The sequence below is a fragment of the Schistocerca cancellata genome, chromosome 5, assembly GCF_023864275.1.
Source record: "Schistocerca cancellata isolate TAMUIC-IGC-003103 chromosome 5, iqSchCanc2.1, whole genome shotgun sequence".
Lineage (NCBI taxonomy): Eukaryota > Metazoa > Arthropoda > Insecta > Orthoptera > Acrididae > Schistocerca > Schistocerca cancellata.
The window spans coordinates 338,542,062-338,562,569 of NC_064630.1; the positions used below are offsets into that span (position 1 = coordinate 338,542,062).

At 46.0% G+C, this 20,508-nt stretch overlaps 1 protein-coding gene across 2 annotated transcripts in view; it reads right to left on the reverse strand.

Moving 5' to 3' along the window:
* Positions 1-20,508, reverse strand: part of LOC126187684 (uncharacterized) — a 264,618-nt gene that overhangs the window by 23,176 nt on the left and 220,934 nt on the right. For both annotated transcript variants that reach the window (XM_049928922.1, XM_049928920.1), the window contains exon 4: positions 10,816-11,007. In XM_049928922.1, the coding sequence (XP_049784879.1) occupies positions 10,816-11,007 (192 nt within the window). The remainder of the gene's footprint in view (positions 1-10,815; positions 11,008-20,508) is intronic.

Consider the following 20,508-nt stretch of genomic DNA (forward strand, 5'->3'; position numbering starts at 1 on the left):
TAATTGGTAACCGACATAAACTACTATGTTACGAGGCCCTAATAGACTAGCTACAACAAGGGCACGGTAAGTTGCCACCGGCCCACAAGTATTGATCGTTGAAAGTCGGCACCATTGGGAACACTTTGTGTCGATAGGGGTCCCTTTCAAATTACTGTCATCCTCAGCGACAATAAAGATGTGACACAGGAATTGTCTGAATTGTCTCACGAAGTATCGCTATTTTGTCTGTGTGAGGAGATGATTACTCCACACACATTATAAAACTGTATATATATTTTCACAGACGACACCTATGACGTTATTGACAACAACGGGTTTGAAAGAGCTGACCTATCGTCATATCCACCAACAGCTCGCGAGCTCCTGCCACTTTGGATTTTAAACAATCTGAGCCGTGTCACGGCTCAGCAGTTTGATTTACCCGCGAGATTATTTCACTTGTTTTCGCCGCAACGATAGGGGGCGTGATCACTGAGCGCTGTTGGCGCTGGTTCGCGAAGCAAGAGTTTTGGGAGGATGGCTAGGTCGGTAGATGGCGACAGGACGGAAGCGGCGAGGAGTCAACTGGTGCCAGCCGATTAAGGACTGCGATGAGTGGGGCTGTTTGCGAGCATGTGGGGAGGACGGAATGCTCGCTTGCTTAGCGTGGTTCTCCATTACCAGCTGTTGTTTGTTGGGCCTAGCACTCAGTGTAACAGGAAACTGCATTGGTGTGGTTCTCGTCGCCTGGCTAAGGCCGAAATTTTCATGTACTTTTATTATATTTCATGATCATTACTTATTATGGGGTCGGTACTTGTAGCCAACATTTTGTGATTTGGAATAATTCAGAGAATATCATCACGTGCCAGGTGTCTACTGTGAATAATTCTTAATTTGTTTCATAGTGTATGGCACGGTATCCACTATCATCGATCATTTTATGAAGTTCTGTCCAAATTATTATTACATTAGATCTTGTTAAATTTGGCGCGTTCAAATTGCGAATTTCCTAATTTTACTAATATTGCTTGGGATATAGATTTTGAGCTGTGTTGTGTATGCACTTAAAAGGACTGTTGTGAGTGAGAAGTACACTTGAGTGTGTAATGTTTTTCAGTTCTATTGTTACGAAGTGACCATTATTTATATTGCGTGATTTGTTGGATTTTGTAGTGAGTGGAACTTTAATTTGTGTGATTCTGTTTTGTAGTATGTTTTTCGTGGCAGAATTTGAGAATCAGTTGTTACAAGAAGTTGCTAGCTCTGAACTGCCACCTCGTTAATCAGTCATACATTGACAGATGTGTTTGTCTGTCTGTAGCAAGTAAGAGGTAGCAACTGTAGCTTGTTAGTACAAAAACTGTTATGCAGAAATTTGAATGGGAAAAAAGAAGTTATTTTTTATTATAAAGTTGTTTTATAGTATGTTGGAAGATCATTTTTTTGAGCTTTGTTTATTCTGTATCACACAGCTGGCAGAAATGACTGTTGAGCTCGTAATAGACTGTATGTGTGAAATAATTCGTGTAGTTTTGTGAGTGATGTGTTAAATTATTTATTTGTAAGTTGTTTTGAAGATCTGCATTTTTGGTGTTTTCACATTATGTTGAACCAAAACAGTATTCTTGAGGTCTTGATAACTGCACATGATGTATAATACACCTTTTACTAACAGTACCTTTATGTAATATTTCAGAGTGGGGCTGTATGTTCTTCTGGAGAATGTATCAAAAAAAATTTTTTTCTATTGTTAAAATTTCCTTTAAACTGTTAATTGTATTAACTTGGATGTATAACCAATTATTGTTAAATAATAAATTTGTGTCAACAAGGCTTGGACCAAATAAATGTGCCTACACCTTCCCCATCCTGGCTCTGCTAGCGTCTGTACATTACACAATCGTAACCAATATATCTGTGAATATGGAAAGCAGAGAAGGAAACGACCCATCTTCATACGACGATGCTGTAATATCAGTTAAATTTTGTTTCTGTTGTGATGTAGTGATATTTGTTACACAAGGACGTGAGTTAAGCGTCAATGAGATCAGTGGGACGTATTTGTTTAAAACGAGTTTTTAAAGTACTCGTATGTCTTTCGTTCAAATGAAGAAATTTGAATACCATATCCGCCTTAACTTTTGTTCTGGTTTGGTTTATCGCCAGCGGCAGCTCATCAGAAGTAGGTTAAATGTAATAAAAATCCAGCTTTTCTTTTTCAACACTGAAGAAATGGACAGCTGAATTCACACATGAGCGTAATTTTCTTGAACGCATTTCACGAACAGAGCTTTCAAAAACTACAAACACAGCCGGAAACAATCAGTTATTCTGTACATGAATTACTTGACTTCCAAATGTAGCAAAAGTAGTGTCGCTGTGCACTTCAAATGAAGAATTAACTACGGCCAAGTGTGTACAGAATGAGTGCCGCATTTGTTCAGTGGTGGCAGAAACCACATCCGAAAAAAAAACTGGATCGAAGCATCAAACTGAATATCGGCGTCGTTTTATTTTTTAGTGCCTGAGGCTGGCCGCAACAGTCCACGTCAGAAACTAAAACATAATCAACGCTGTTGGTGGACGTAGATGGCCCAACAGCAGGTGTGCACAGACTAAATAGGACCGCGGGCCACCAAACTCTTACTATGACTACCTCGCCGCAAATTCAAAAACTATCTTGCCGTGAGGTAAGTTGTAACTCAGAATTTGAGTCCCCCTACCCCACGGCCAGCTACACTAGACTCAAACGAAATAAATCTACAAGGACCCGCTGCATTTCGGGAGGGAATGAAAAATTAGAAGAACGAACACTGGTCGGAATCGATTTCATTTGCCGAGCAGTTTATAGCCAGTGCTTCCTGGGATGGAAAACTGATCCTTCTTATCTGGTATGTTGAAATGGCCGAATAATAACTAATGACATTGTTAAAGTCCCGTAAACTATCAGCATGAAAAATTATTAACGCATGTGAGTTTGCCTGGTACGAAAAAGAGTTGTTAAACAATGACGGAATTTAGGAAACTGTGGTACGAAGAACTGGAAAATCAACCACGTCGCCAGTTTTGGCTGCTCCGACTGAAATCTATTTCTACATATAAAGAAAGCTGAAGATAGTAATGGAATGATGTCACTGGAAATGGCAGCCATAAATGACTGTTCAGGAGGGCTCTTATAATCTTACGTCAGATATTTAATCGTGAGAAAAACTTTAGACGCAGACTAAATGGGGACTGTATTGAAAAGCGAGTAAAAATCACTATCTGCGTCTATGTACGTGTATTATTTGCTAGTCATTTCCTTTCCTGTTACATCCGCAAATGAAATGAGTGGAATGGATAGCCTGTATGCCTCTGTATGAACCCCAATATCTCACTTTTGACCTTTGGTAATATGAATATTAGAGGCAGTACACTCAGTCAACAGACAGTCACGAATGCTGGGTCTCTCTACTTCCTCAATAGTATTTCGCGAATAGATCGTCTACGTCCCTCCAACGTGGCGTACTTCCCTCAGGCACGGCGCCCAGTCAGACTCTGACGCCATCAGCTCCAGCGCCGCCGCTCTCACGACGCTGGCCCGCCCAACGTCCCTCCATCGTACGCTCTCCTGAGCTTCCTATGTCCTCGGGGTCTGTCCCCTCTATGCACTCTCCCTCTATGTCTAATGGTGGCGTCGCTCCGCTCTCTTCAGACTCTGATGCCCATAGCTTGTCACTTCTTGACAGCTAACCATGGTTATACCTTCCTTACGTTCAGCTCGCATCTTCAGTGCCCTCCTTCTCTACAGGCCTCTTCTTTTCCGAGTGTGTGTGTCATAGTCAACTCATGATCTCTCTCTCTTCCCCAACAGGCACCTTTACAGCGCACGTCACATCTTATGCACGAAGCAGTCCTGTGCTGCCCTGGCCTGAACATTGCCCCCAGACATCTCCAGTAGGGATTCTCTCCTGCGACGTCCAGGACCTTCTGCTCTGCATAGAGTGCCTGCCTTTTCTCGTCTGGACAGCCTCCACGGCACACAAGTTGAACTTATGTGGCACTCCTGTTCTCTGGTTGTGGAATTTTCGCTGCAAGCTCGGCCCCCTGGTGGGATACGCCTCCTTCAGCAGCCTCATCTCCACTTTTCGATAACGACCATGGATGTCTCTTGTTTTCCACATTCGCTCCTCCCAGTCCTCAACAAGGCAGAATTCTCTATCTGTGTCAGCACCACCGGCCCTGGGCCCCCACTTCTGGGTCAAGGCCTCTGCGACTGTACACACTCCTTACTGGATGCGCTGTCCTTCTCCGAAACTCATTCACTCTTTGGGAGATGCTTTTTCTCCATGGTCCTCCTCTATTTCTCCCTTGGAAAAGAAGGGATGTGTGGTCCTCGCCTATCCCAATTGCCGACCTCACAGCAAGACAGGTCCACCACCTCCTCTGTGGAAAAAAAGGGATGCTGTAACCTTAGCTGACACCTACTGCTCAGCCACCAACCACACAGTTATGTACCGCAGGTTGCCGCCCTTCCATTATGCCAGCAACACAACCACGTGGAGGTCACACCCCAGCAGCCACAACACTGTCAGTTGGCGCTATGACATCCGATTCACAGTGCTGCTATCGTCAGTACTATCTCGCATCCCCGTGTCCCTTGCCACCATCACGCTTTCCTGGTATTCATCCACTGGAAGGCTTTACATGACGCTGCCTGGTTACTCTCGAGTCAGTCGGTAGTTAACAGCTCATGGTTCTCTCGGCTCAACGCTGACCATGCAAGCTGTCTCACAATCAGAGATCCATTCTCTGAGCCTGCGGTACATTCTGGGCTTTATGCCAGCCATGTCCGTGGCCCACCAGAAGGAGCCTACGACCTCACATACCACATGCAAACTGCTGGGTCATTGCGAGTGCGTCGAACATGGACTGCATCTATGTACAAACGTATCCCAACTACGTCAGTGCTACGCTATTAGGACAGGCTAGTATACTTAACTCAGTGACTATGTCTAGCATTGCGATATGGCTTGTACCTTTCAAAACCTCTTCTGTGTATCCTGTCATACGATCAGGACCACCTTCAGTTCTGTTAGTTCCAAAACAGCATTAAGTTGAACCTGCTTGATGTGTTGTGTTAATGCAGTTCCATTGTTCTCTGGCTGCCTGTACACAGCCATTCATTAGTAGCATGAAACACCTACAAGGGAACTTAACACATATCAACACGAGACTGGCATAAAAAGAGAAAATGCAGAAATTCACATGACGCGTCAACACTTTGACGGCACAACCGACATGCACACCGATAGGGAGAGCAGTACAGAAATTAAAATCTGCGTAGCAATGGTGAAAAAGGCATTTGTTAGAAAAGATGAATTTTCTGAAGCAATATGGACAAAGCTGTGAGGAAAAGACTAATGAAGTGTCTTGCATGGAGTATCATCCTGTATGGTGCTGAAACGTGAAAATGAAGGAGAAAGATAGAGCAAGTCTGGAGGCTTTTGAAGCGTGGAGATGATAAAGGATGGAAAGAATAAGTTGGATGGGTACAACGAAACATCAGGAGATACTGAGAAGAGTGGGAGGGCAAAGACAATTACAGAATGTAATGACAGGAAGCAAAATAAACTGGATTTGTCGTATATTAAGAAAGGAGGAGAGGCTTATGAAAAGTAGAAAAGTCTATGGAAGGGAAGAGGAAGCGATGGAGGAAGACATTTCAGATCCTGGATGATCAGATGGAAGGCAGCATATACAACACTAAGAGGGAAGCAATGGACAACAGGAAATGGAGACACAAACGACCTGCTAATATAGCAGTAAAGTTATGCTGCTGCTGCTGATGATGATAGTATTAATGGCATACCGTATGGCCCAGTCACTTCGATTAAACATTTAGGTGTAAAGTTGTGAAATGACATTAAATGGAATGAGCACATACAGCTAGTGGTAAGGAGGGCGAATGTCTGACTACAGTTTAGAGAAAGAGTTCTGATAAAGAGAAGAACATCTGTAAAAGAGACCGAGTATAGAACGCTTGTACGACACATTCGCTCGAATTTTTGCTATCCCTACTGGTTCTGATTAAAGGAGGCCGCTGAAGCAATTTGAAGGTGTGCTGCTGGATTTGTTAGCGGTTGGTTGGATCCGTGCGGGGGTGAGACGGAAATGCTTCGTGAGATTAGTTGGCTGGCGTAAGGCCTGGAGTATAATGTGTGGTCGACAAATGGAACTATGATTGAGGGACCGCTTGCACTGAAGTCGTTAAGTCCACAGAACCGTGAACTGTGAACTCCTGATGTCGTCTCCCTGAGAAGTAGTCGGGTAGCGCCCTACAAAGCCGAGGGCCGAAGGACACCTGTAAAGCGCAGTGCTGGTCCAGGATTCGTAGATGCGAGATAGTGCCGACGATAGTAGCTCTTTGAATCGGCGAGCGTCACCTGGTACTGTGGTGATTGCTGGGGTTGATCTCCCTAGTGTGCCGGAAGTGCGGCAACTCACCAGACACCGGCGTGTGGTTGGTGGTTCGTCCGTAGGTGGCAACCGAGGATAAAGCAATAAGACAAAGTCTCATTACCTGCGATGAATTTTTCCAAAAAAATAACTGTTCATAGTCTGCGTTTCAGTCAGAAAGTAGCATAGAAATCAGTTTTGCATAAATTTTTGTTCACCTGATTTAGAGAGTTGCTGCATTGAGATTTGTGACAACATGACACATTGTGGCCGCACGTCCATCATTTAATACTGGCTGCTCGCAACTGACTAATCGAATTCAGTTCTGTTGTTTACAGTTGTTAGTTGAAGCTGCCACCACACTCACTGCGCTAACGTCACTTTTACATCAGAAATAACGGACTGTGTACTTCTTTTATTTTCTCCTAGTGCATTTACTTCTGTTTTCTCTTTGTATTGATCTTCATTCCCTAAATCCTTCCTTTAGCTTCAGTGGTATTGGCGATATTCTCTAAGTGCTTGGCACGTCGTCTGCAAACGTGAAACACCGTATTCTTCTACTTCCAGTTTTTACCAAATAGTCATTTATTGGCAATGGTCAACGATATTTCCCAAGTACAGACTGAAAATAGTAGGAGACTAACAGCAGGCTTGTCTTACTCTTTTTCCTGATTCTCTCCAGCCAGTACCTTCTCTTTTCACTTTCACTGACGCCATTTGATACAAATATGAGTTTATGGGTCGTCTGTTTTCCAGTCCGCTCTCTTTTCCCTCATTATAGTTGCAAGCATATCTCAAGCCGCATTATCAGAGGGCTTTCTCGGTCTATAAAACACATTTATAGGATTCCTCCCGTTTCAATATACCTCTCTCCTAAAATTCGCAAGAGCCCTAGTGCATCTCTTGTGCCTGTATTCTATCTGAAACCAAATTGCTCCCCAGCCAAATTCCCCTCCATTACATTTTCCAGTCTTTTAATTAATGATTCTTAACATAACTTTGGCTGCATGTGAAATGAGACTAGTTGTTCAGTGCGCTCTGTATTTCTTGGTGGTTTCTTGTTTCTTTGGCACTGGAATCATTACTGTTGTTAGAAAGTCGTCCGGCCATACACCTCTTTCATATATTTTGTTACATAACCACAATATTAATGCTGTATTCGAACAGTATAGGAATATCTCTTTAACCCATTAGCATTAACACTCGTTTATCCACATTTAAACCGAAATGACTCGACACATCGACTAGAAATTCTCGAGCATCCCTGCACTCGTTCAAAGACGACAAAAAATGTTCAAATGTGTGTGAAATCATATGGGACTTAACTGCTAAGGACATCAGTCCCTAAGTTTACACACAACTTAACCTAAATTATCCTAAGGACAAACACACACACCCATGCCCGAGGGAGGACTCTAACGTCCGCCGGGACCAGCCGCACAGTTCATGACTGCAGCGCCTTAGACCGCTTTTTTATATAAAAACATTTATTAAAAAACAATGTTACACATTCCATATACATACTAAGTTCATGTACTAACCATGGACACTTGTTATACATGAATTTATTTAAACAAAAACAGTTTGATCATTTCAATTTTGCTGATGTTAAAGAAAGACAACAGAAGATTGTGTTGCTCCCTGAATTACCAGAAGGAATTCGGCTAATATCGCGCGGCTTCAAAGACGACATTTTCCTACCCACAGCAGGAAACAGTCTCAGACTAGTGCCCACTGTACAAGGCAAATCGTTTACGTAAGTGGAGATCGGATGCAGTCTTATCTCACTTCATCATTGCACTTGTACGCTACTTTGTCTCTGATTAGCACTTATCATCCTGTAGAATTGTTATGTCCACAACTATGGGTCCTTTCCCTGCTCTGACGTATGGTTCATCGGAACTATAACAGATGAAATACTAGTTCACCTTATTACATGAATGATAAAGAAATTTACTTAGCTTGACACAATACTTTGTCACAGGAGTGCGTGATAATTTACTACTGTCATTGACTATTAAAACACTACATGATGCACTAATTAAAAAAAGAGTTCTCTCAAAGTGCAATGTTCAACATTTAGAAAAGCAAATTTCTATTTGACATTTGAATAACTCTTTAAGTCTACTTGATGATGCTGATTGTCTCAGCTGAGCTCACAAACTGGGGCAGAGCGCTTCCATACTCGGTTCTCTGTTGACCTCCAAGCGACGGTGCTGTTGTGCTAAGAGAGGGGGCGTGGCTCCTTCAGCGTCTCCCACTCGCCTTTGCGGATTGCAGCGAGAAATCACTAACGTCTGTGGTATCGATGCGTGTTGCCGACTTTGGTGTGACAGCGCGATCTCTGAACGATACCTCAAGAAAGTAATGGGTTCTGTCGAACATAAAGCACTACACTGTCAGCACTTACAAATTCTCTCCTCAAGCCCATTGTAACAAATCATGCCCCGTCGAATTCGTGGACGTGTAAATTTCACTATCGTGGATGCTAGCGTGCGTTTCTGATGTCTGCTGGAAGGGCGCTTTGTTTAGCCTGCAAATGAATAACAATTTTAACTGTAAACCTTATAAGTAGGTTGTCACGGCCCGCTATGCGAGATTAAAGGCTAGTGATTTTCCATAGTGGCAGGTCTTTCCCAGCGGATGTTGAAAATAAACTGTAGAAAAATGCTGGCAGGTAGAAAGTTTATGCACGGGATTGCTATTAGCGGGAAGAGGAAATAACCAACAAAATGGTTCAAATGGCTCTGAGCACTATGGGACTTAACTTCTGATGTCATCAGTCCCCTAGAACTTAGAACTACTTAAACCTAACTAACCTAAGGACATCACACACATCCATGCCCGAGGCAGGATTCGAACCTGTGACCGTAGCATCGCGCGGTTCCAGATTGTAGCGTCTACAAGCGCTCGGTCACCCCGGCCGGCCTTGCAGAATCCGCAGCTGTTAGACATTATATGAAATTGAAGGTGTAGAGGGGAAGAAACGAAAGGAAAGGGGAGGGATCACTGCTATCAGCTGCACTGGGACATTATGCGGAATCGGCGGCGAGTGAAACTGTGTACCGGACCGGGATTCGAACCCGGAGGTGATGGCATTGCATCCTGCATGGTGCAGTGTTTGCCGCACCTACCTAGTAAGCAGGAGATCCCGGGTTCGCATCACGATCCGGTACACATTTTCACTCGTCGTTGCCGTTTAAGCGTAACGACCCATTGCAGCTGACAGTAGTGATACCTCCCCTTTCCTTTCCTTTCCTCAACTTAAATATCAAGTAAAGTTGCGATGAGGTTGTAGATAGTTTGAAATAGTCTGGCCCGGTTCTGGAAGGATGCTCAGATAGCCAAGGTTGTTGCCGGCACAGTAGCTGAGCGCGTCCGATCAGAGAGTTAGCTGCCTTCTGTAGTATACAAAAAAACAACCTGAGTGAACGGATGAACGACCATAGGTAATATCTTCATACATAACGGCAGAAGGATTTCACAATAGTGAATATATTTCATATCTCTGACTATGTTTAGATTATTGTCATGCATTATTAATAAGACAGGAGTCGTGATAATTTTAACTGCCTCGTATGTGAAAGTGATCCTGGCGATCCTTAGTTAAACTGATTAGATAAGGGTAGCAAAACAGAAAAGCGATCTAGGATCGGCAATAGACGTTTTCCGTTTCATCTGCCAGGCTATACATTTATAAATTTGTCTCCAAGCTGGACATCGCAAAGAGTTCGAGGATACTGGTCCTGGCCGCTAGTGGCACATCTTGGGATGCGACGAAGTACCGAGGGCGTGACGAGACGACCAGAACGTTTCACCGCCAGTACGGTCGTTATAATTACAGTATAGCTAGTCAAGGAGGTCCAGCGTGAGCTGTAATTATCGCTTGGTAGCGAAACTTGGCAGATACGCTAATGGGTTAATGAAGAACCAATTTACACTGGAAAAAAATTAGTTCCAATTTTGGCCACCAGGTGCGAATCTGGTGCTGTACAGCACCTCGTCGACATCTCCGCTGCTCGTATTGATCAAATTGTTTAAGCGGCAGTTAATAATAAAAGCAACATTATGCCTTTCTCACTTATTTGTCGTTTTCTGCCCCCGTCCTTTTTCTAATCCATTACAAGTGGAAGCACTTCTGTACGCTGTTCTTGCATTCACTGCGCCAGATTTGAAACTGGTGGCCAACATTGGAACTAATTTTTTCCGGCGTAAATCGGTTCCACGTTAACACATTCGAATATCTAGCAAATTTCGCCTCTGTACGACAATTATAGCCCACACTTGACCTCTGTGAGTAGCTGCACTTTAATTGTAACCGCCTGCTGCAGACAAATCATATGGAAAACTTAAGCTGTCTACATATTATAAGAAAGAGTGGAGGGTACTTACTGACAACGTGAAATGTTGAGGGGCAGCGCTAGGCCCAGTGGCGGACCGCACCGCCAGCAGGCGCCGCCAGATGCAGGTGACGGCTGTGCTGAGTAGCAGCGCCACCAGCAGCAGGGACACGGCGGCCGCCGTCTGCAGCGTGCCAGCCGCCCACGACGGCGCCGTGGGCTTGGGTGGCAACTGGCCCGGCGCCTTGGATTAGCAGACACAAGAAGAGGGAAGTAGTGGCCAGGTACCACAGTGTGTGCGTTGTGTTTTGTGTGTGTGTGCGCGTGCGAGCCCACGAGCCTGGTGTCACGCATGGTACCTTTACTGGAATCAATTTGATTGTTCTGGACACTGGTAAATAAAAAATAGAGATTATAAAGAGTTATTAATAAATACACTACTGGCCATTAAAATTGCTACTCCTCGAAGATGAGGTGCTACACATGCGAAATTTAACCGAGAGGAAGAAGATGCTGTGATATGCAAATGATTAGCTTTTCAGAGCATTCACACAAGGTTGGCGCCAGTGGCGACACCTACAACGTGCTGACATGACGAAAGTTTCCAACCGATTTCTCATACACAAACAGCAGTTGACAGGCGTTGCCTGGTGAAACGTTGTTCTGAAGCCTCGTGTAAGGAGGAGAAATGCGTACCATCACGTTTCCGACTTTGATAAATGTCGGATTGTAGCCTATCGCGATTCCGGATTATCGTATCGCGACATTGCTGCTCGCGTTGGTAGAGATCCAATGACCGTTAGCAGAATATGGAATCGGTGGGTTCAGGAGGGTAACACGGAACGCCGTGCTGGATCCCAACGGCCTCGTATCACTAGCAGTCGAGATGACAGGCATCTTATCCGCATGGCTGTAACGGATCGCGCAGTCACGTCTCGATCCCTGAGTCAACAGATGGGGACGTTTGCAAGACAACAACCATCTGCACGAACAGTTCGACGACGTTTGCAGCAGCATGGACTATCACCTCGGAGACCGTAGCTGCAGTTACCCTTGAAGCTGCATCACAGACAGGAGCGCCTGCGATGGTGTACTCAACGACGAACCTGGGTGCACAAATGGCAGAACGGTATTTTTTCGGATGAATCCAGGTTCTGTTTACAGCATCATGATGGTCGCACCCGTGTTTGGCGACATCGCAGTGAAGGCACATTGGAAGCGTGTGTTCGTCATCGCCATACTGGCGTATCACCCGGCGTGATGGTAGGGGGTGCCATTGGTTACACGTCTCGGTCACCTCTTGTTCCCATTGACGGCACTTTGAACGTGGCTCTACCCTTCATTCGACCCCTGCGAAACTCTACATTTCAGCAGGATAATGCACGACCGCATGTTGCAGGTCCTGTACGGGCCTTTCTGGATACAGAAAATGTTCGAGTGCTGCCCTGGCCAGCACATTCTCCAGATCTCTCACCAATTGCAAACGTCTGGTCAATGGTGGCCGAGCAACTGGCTCGTCACAATACGCCAGTCACTATTCGTGATGAACTGTCGTATCGTGTTGAAGCTGCATGGCCAGCTGTACCTATACACGCCATCCAAGCTCTGTTTGACTGAATGCGCAGGCGTATCAAGGCCGTTTTTACGGCCAGAGTTGGTTGTTCTGGGTACTGATTTCTCAGGATCTATACACCCAAATTGCGTAAAAATGTAATCACATGTCAGTTCTAGTATAATATATTTGTCCAATGAATACTCGTTTATCATCTGCATTTCTTCATGGTGTAGCAATTTTAATGGCCAGTAGCACACCTCCAGAGTTTCGGAGTTCGAACGCGCGAAAAACAGCCAGTCAGTGGATAGAGCATCTCTTACAGCTTTAATTTGTAATACGTGCCGTACTGCAGTTGCAAAGCATAGAACTAGTGTTCAGACATCTCAGAACATGTAAGAAAATTATATACGCCATTTCGTCGCATCGAATTACACTGTCCAGACACATTAGTGGGAGCACATGTAAAAAGCATGAATAACCAGCTTTTCCAGCGCGAACCGCTGCGAGATGTGCAGCAAGACGGTCAGTGAGGTTCTGGAAGGTACCGACAAGGACGTGGAGTCATGCCGACCCCAGCACTGTGGCCAGCTGAGGATACACGGCGCGAACAGCCCGATAGAGCTGGTGGCACAGATTCTCGAGTGTGTTTAAATCCGGGGAGTTTGGTGGCCAATCGAGTACGGTAAACTGATCCTGGCGCTGTTCGAACGACGAGCGTGCATTGTGAGCTGTGTGACACGCTGCATTGTCCTGCTGGTCGATGCCATCGTACGAGTATTAAGGAAAAACGAACTGCATACCAAAGTGCCTTCCAGAATGATAGTCACCCATGGTATGCCACGAAAACATTCCCCTGACCATAACGCTTACTCCTCTCGCCTGGGTGTTTAGTTTCAGACTTTTCACGCCGTACATTTCACGCCGTACACGCCAGCGGCCATCGGTCTGATGAAGCATAAAACATGACTCACTGAAATGATCACCTGTCGCCACTCAGCGGACGTCCAGTTGCGGTGCTGGCATGCAAATTTGAGCCTTTTTTGCCGATGAACAACAGTTAGCATGGGTGGCTGAGTGGATGAACTAGGCGGCTGCTGTGGAGGTCCATACGCAGCAATGTTCGCTGAACGGTCATTGAGGAGACCCTGTTGGTAGCCCCTTTCTTCATCTGGAAGGTCAGTTGCTCATCAGATGCACCTCTCTTCACCCATACACAGCTCTGCAGCCATTGTTCACGCCTGTTATGTATGGTCATTGGCCCTTTGTGCACCACAATCGCCGCGCGGGATTAGCCGAGCGGTCTGGGCGCTGCAGTCATGGACTGTGTGGCTAGTCCCAGCGGAGGTTCGAGTCCTCCCTCGGGCATGGGTGTGTGTGTTTTTCCTTAGGATAATTTAGGTTCAGTTGTGTGTAAGCTTAGGGACTGATGACCTTAGCAGTTAAGTCCCATAAGATTTCAAACACATTTGAACATTTTTGCACCACAATTTCCTCAGTGTCGATTTTGGATAGCGCCATTTTGCCATGCACTGTATACTTTAACCACAGTGGCACGTAAACAGTTTACAAAGGTTAGCCGTTTCGGAAATGTTTCCAACCCAGTAATCATACCGTTCTCAAAGTTAGATAAATCGGCCTGATATCGCATTATGACTCACGACTGCACTGTTTTCCGCGACCCACTGAAACGTTTTATATGCCCTCCACTGCTAGTGCCGCCACCTGTCATTTGTGTATGGTTATTGCATGTTGACGTAGAAAATAATGGGTGGTCATATTAATGTGACTGGACTGTGCAGTTCGTAGATTGGTAACCCAATGAACAGATTTTCAAAGCGGGCTGCTATCTTTGCGCCTTCCCGAGCGGCGACTGCACTCACGTATGAACATATGCCATGTCACAAACGGCGTCCATTTTGAGCGCCTGTAATGTGAGTTAAAAAGTTGGAGAAATGCTCTATCCACTGATATGTGTAGATTTTCTGTATGTCTTGTAGCTATAGTGCAGCTTTCTTCTCATAGCTTGGTGGCACTTTTAACAATTAAATGACAGATCAGAAAGGACAGACACCATACATTCATATAATTGAACTGACTTCTCCTCGAAGGCAATGGATCCACCACCTGCAGCGCGGATACACATTGAATGCGACATTCTGTGGGAATCTCAAAGAAACGAGCATGGAGGACATGGACAGAGACTGTGGATAGGTGACACTAGGTGGGGATGTGGGTCGGCCGAGAGGCGTCCCGAGATAGTCCGTGCAATTGCGATAAACGCTTTGTCCGGATGGCGCAGTGGTTAACACAACTGCCTACTAAGCAGGAGATACCGATTTCGAATCGTGTTCTGGTACACATTTACACTCATGTACAAATGTGTGTGAATTCCTAAGGGACCAAACTGCTAAGGCCATCGGTCCATAGCCTTACACACTACTTAAACTAACTTATGCTAAGAACAACACACACACACACACCCATGCCAGAGGGAGCACTCGAACTTCCGGTGGGAGGGCCGCGCAGTCCGTGCAGGACGCCTCAAATCGCGTGGTCACTCCGCGCGGCTTACACTCATCGCCGCTGATTTCTGATAACGTTCTGATGCAGCTGACATTAATAGTTTCCCTGTCTTTTTCTTTCTTTCCCCGCCACCTTCAATGTATATACACTACTGGCCATTAAAATTGCTACACCAAGAAGAATTGCAGATGATAAATGGGTATTCATTGGACACATACACTCCTGGAAATGGAAAAAAGAACACATTTACACCGGTGTGTCAAACCCACCATACTTGCTCCGGACACGGCGAGAGGGCTGTACAAGCAATGATCACACGCACGGCACAGCGGACACACCAGGAACCGCGGTGTTGGCCGTCGAATGGCGCTAGCTGCGCAGCATTTGTGCACCGCCGCCGTCAGTGTCAGCCAGTTTGCCGTGGCATACGGAGCTCCATCGCAGTCTTTAACACTGGTAGCATGCCGCGACAGCATGGACGTGAACCGTATGTGCAGTTGACGGACTTTGAGCGAGGGCGTATAGTGGGCATGCGGGAGGCCGGGTGGACGTACCGCCGAATTGCTCAACACGTGGGGCGTGAGGTCTCCACAGTACATCGATGTTGTCGCCAGTGGTCGGCGGAAGGTGCACGTGCCCGTCTACCTGGGACCGGACCGCAGCGACGCACGGATTCACGCCAAGACCGTAGGATCCTACGCAGTGCCGTAGGGGACCGCACCGCCACTTCCCAGCAAATTAGGGACACTGTTGCTCCTGGGGTATCGGCGAGGACCATTCGCAACCGTCTCCATGAAGCTGGGCTACGGTTCCGCACACCGTTAGGCCGTCTTCCGCTCACGCCCCAACATCGTGCAGCCCGCCTCCAGTGGTATCGCGACAGGCGTGAATGGAGGGACGAATGGAGACGTGTCGTCTTCAGCGATGAGAGTCGCTTCTGCCTTGGTGCCAATGATGGTCGTATGCGTGTTTGGCGCCGTGCAGGTGAGCGCCACAATCAGGACTGCATACGACCAAGGCACACAGGGCCAACACCCGGCATCGTGGTGTGGGGAGCGATCTCCTACACTGGCCGTACACCACCGGTGATCGTCGAGGGGACACTGAATAGTGCACGGTACATCCAAACCGTCATCGAACCCATCGTTCTACCATTCCTAGACCGGCAAGGGAACTTGCTGTTCCAACAGGACAATGCACGTCCGCATGTATCCCGTGCCACCCAACGTGCTCTAGAAGGTGTAAGTCAACTACCCTGGCCAGCAAGATCTCCGGATCTGTCCCCCATTGAGCATGTTTTGGACTGGATGAAGCGTCGTCTCACGCGGTCTGCACGTCCAGCACGAACGCTGGTCCAACTGAGGCGCCAGGTGGAAATGGCATGGCAAGCCGTTCCACAGGACTACATCCAGCATCTCTACGATCGTCTCCATGGGAGAATAGCAGCCTGCATTGCTGCGAAAGGTGGATATACACTGTACTAGTGCCGACATTGTGCATGCTCTGTTGCCTGCGTCTATGTGCCTGTGGTTCTGTCAGTGTGATCATGTGATGTATCTGACCCCAGGAATGTGTCAATAAAGTTTCCCCTTCCCAAAATGAATTCACGGTGTTCTTATTTCAATTTCCAGGAGTGTATATTATACTAGAACTGACATGTGATTACATTTTCACGCAATTTGGCTGCATAGATCCTGAAAAATCAGTACCCAGAACAACCACCTCTGGCCGTAATAACGGCCTTGATACGCCTGGGCATTGAGCCAAACAGAGCTTGGATGGCGTGTACAGGTACAGCTGCCCATGCAGCTTCAACACGATATACCACAGTTCATCAAGAGTAGTGACTGGCGTATTGTGACGAGCCAGTTGCTCAGCCACCATTGACCAGACGTTTTCAGTTGGTGAGAGATCTGGAGAATGTGCTGGCCAGGGCAGTAGTCTAACGCTTTCTGTATCCAGAAAGGCCCGTAGAGGACCTGCAACATGCGGTCGTGCATTATCCTGCTGAAATGCAGGGTTTCGCAGGTTCGAATGAAGGGTCGCAACACATCTGACATGTAACGTCCACTGTTCAAAGTGCCTTCAGTCCGAACAAGAGTTGACCGAGACGTCTAACCAATTGCACCCCATACCATCACGCTGGGTGATACGCCAGTATGGCGATGACGAATACACGCTTCCAATGTGCTTTTATCGCGATGTCTCCAAACACGGATGCATGATGCTGTATACAGAACCTGGATTCATCCGAAAAAATGACGTTTTGCCATGTGTGCACCCAGATTCGTAGTTGAGTACACCATCGCAGGCGTTCCTGTCTGTGATGCAGCGTCAAGGGTAACCGCAGCCGTGGTCTCCGAGCTGATAGTCCATGTAGTGCGTTTAAAAAGAAATTGTTATATTTTTATGAAACGGAGAAATAATTACATTTAACTAGATATGAAAAATAAACGTATGTGGATAATTTTACTTTTAACATCTTCTAACAGAAAACAGCCCATACGATGGAGACTGAAGTTTTGTTCGCTGTTAAGAAAGCAGGAAGGTGACCAAAAGCGGCAATACTGGATATCAATAAAAATATGTTTTGAAGCCCCAGTTTATTTTTAAAAGGTCAAACTTCTTCTCCCTGTTGAACTAAGTTTCAGTTATACAAATGATGGAGTACAATTGTAAAACCACTTTATTTTCATCTATTGTGCTACGTAATGATATCCAAGTATGAAACTTTGTTTTTTGCATTCATTTGTCACCTGACGATGACCTTTGAAACCGAAAGCTGGTTCGTGACCATATAAAGGGTAGAGAGGGGGAGAGATGTGTGAGAGGGGGGCAGGAGAGGAGAGGATTTATTATGCTGCCTGTCACCGCATCCAGACTGTTTATCAAAGTTCGTCTGAGGCAGCTTCTGTTGAAGAAGCGTGAATTTTACAAAAATTGTAATACAGGAATATCAGAATACTACAAAATATACATGCGAAGTATCTGTGCCAAGTTATCTCTGTACTAGCTCGTATAGACAGTGTTCGACAGTTTGAGCGTGTCACAGCTGTGTCTTGAAACACATCCGAGTACATACCATAACTAATAATACAGGGTGGGGCAAATGAAAGTGAAACGGAGAACAGAGTTCCAGGGTACAAAGAAACACAGCAAAGGAAATACGTACTAACCTGACTGTAGCAGATATCAGAAGTGACCACCAGTCGTCTCTTGGCACTTTTGGGTCCTGTTCAGAAAATTGCTGAAGACGGATCGAAGATGGACTGCTGGAATTGCTACAGTCTCGTCCGAAATGTTCTGCTGCAGTTCTTGAAGACTGAGGGTTGTTGTGATACACTTTAGAATTGATGTTTCCCCATACAAAGTAATCGCACACTGACAGAGCAGGTGGCCTGGGTGGCCAACTAGGGCTGCGATCACATTGACCTTTGCTAAAAACTCTGTCAGGCGTGAAGATTGTGTAAATGTGCTCCATGGTTCCGCCGGCTGCATGAGCAGTTCCTCCATCCTGTTGGAAGTAACTGTGGGTCTTGTCCTCCGGGCCACTTTTATTTGCCCCATCCTGTATATTTTTATAAGAATTTCTGACGATTATAGATGAATTTCTAACATAAAGTTTTATTTTTTCAGAAAACGATTCGCCCTTAAAATCATAGTTGTCTTATATATTACGATATTTTACGCCCCCCCCCCCCCCCCAAATCGAGGTGTAGGAATATACCAACCTCTGTTCCCATGAAAATAGGAGCCAGTATTCAAAGACAGGTATCTGGAGATTTTTGATATAGCGATTACTTCAAACATCATCTGCCGACTGTCAGCAGTTTGGAAATTAGATGGTTGAAAGGTGTTTGATTTGACTTTCTGTACTAAACAGCCGAGGTCACGTGACCATCTCTGAAAAGATGGACATACGGAAATTTGATACTCACTAGTTTACGACTGATAATAATCTTACTTTTCAATATTGAGTGAAAAAGAGTCTCTTCTATGAGACTATCAATAAATTTAAACCACTTCAAATTCTATTATCATAACAACTAAACTCCGCCCGAAAAGCCATGAAGGCCCAACGGTAGCTATCGGCTGTCGCGTCATCCTCAGACGACAGGCGTCACTGCGGATATGGAGGGGATGTAGTCAGCACACCGTTCTGTCGGTCGTATATCAGTTTACAAGATCGGAGCCGCTGCTTCTCGATCAAGTAGCTCCTCAGTTTGCTTCACAAGGGCTGAGTGCACCCTGCTTGCCAACAGCGCTCGGCAGAACGGATGGCCACCCATCCCATCTAAGTGCTAGCCCAGCCCGACAGCGCTTAACTTCGGTGATCTGACGGGAACCGGTGTTACCACTGCGGCAGGGCCGTTGGCTTAAAACATCAAATTTCAGTTATTCTTAACTCAGCGTGTTACGTCACCAAAAATGGCTCCGAGCACTATGGAGCTTAACATCTGAGGTCATCAGTCCCCTAGACGTAGAACTACTTAAACCTAAGTAACCTAAGGACATCACACACATCCATGCCCGAGGCAGGATTCGAACCTCCGACCGTAGCGGTGGCGCGGTTCCAGACTGCAGCCCCTATAACCGCTCGGCGACTCCGGCCGGCGTTACGTCTCCTTTAGTTTATGATGACATAAATGCACTGAAGACAGTGTCGCCTGATAACTAAAATTGGCTGAATGGTTAACCTTTCTTCACGTCAGAATGATTTCCAGAGCCCAGTTTGACTGCAGTACAAGATTTCACTTGACTGATCGGTTTTATTAATTTTCCTTAACGGAAAGAGATTATAAGATCAATATCAACAAAACTGCAGCTAAGGTAATGGGATATAGTCGAATTACACCAGGCGTTGCTCAGGGAATTAGATCAGGAAATGAGACACTATACGTAGTGGATGATTTTGCTATTCGGGTAGCGAATTAAACGATGATGGCTGAAGCAGAGAGGATACAAAGAGTTTCTGGGAGCTAGTACAATGCGAAGCTGTTCTATTGTGTTGGACGGATTTTGTCAAACAGAGCCTGAGACTCCAGCAGAGCTTCATCAGCGAAATTCTGTGGTCTGAACACTGGGCGAACATTCCTGAAGTGAAATAGCGACGCCACATCCCCTCCCCTTAGATGGGCGACTGCTCACGAGAAGAAACTCTGTTAAGAGAGAATGAGAATGCAGGTTAGAGTGGCGTCTGGAGCTCTGTGGCGTCTGCCGTGGGAACGATCAGCTAGAAGACTTTTTAGGATAGCGTCCCTCTGAAAAAATACACACAGGACGGCTTGCGAGTGGGTATGAGCTATGCCATGTTAGAAGAGATGCTTCAAAATCGTACGGAGGGGGATTTTCTTTTGCTAGAACGCGTGCGATTGGTGCGGAGTGTGTAACAAAGCTTGCATTCGTGTTCTAACATACCCTCCCGGAAATGGGAAAAAGAATACATTGACACCGGTGTGTCAGACCCACCATACTTGCTCCGGACACTGCGAGAGGGCTGTGCAAGCAATGATCACACGCACGGCACAGCGGACACACCAGGAACCGCGGTGTTGGCCGTCGAATGGCGCTAGCTGCGCAGCATTTGTGCACCGCCGCCGTCAGTGTCAGCCAGTTTGCCTTGGCATACGGAGCTCATCGCAGTCTTTAACACTGGTAGCATGCCGC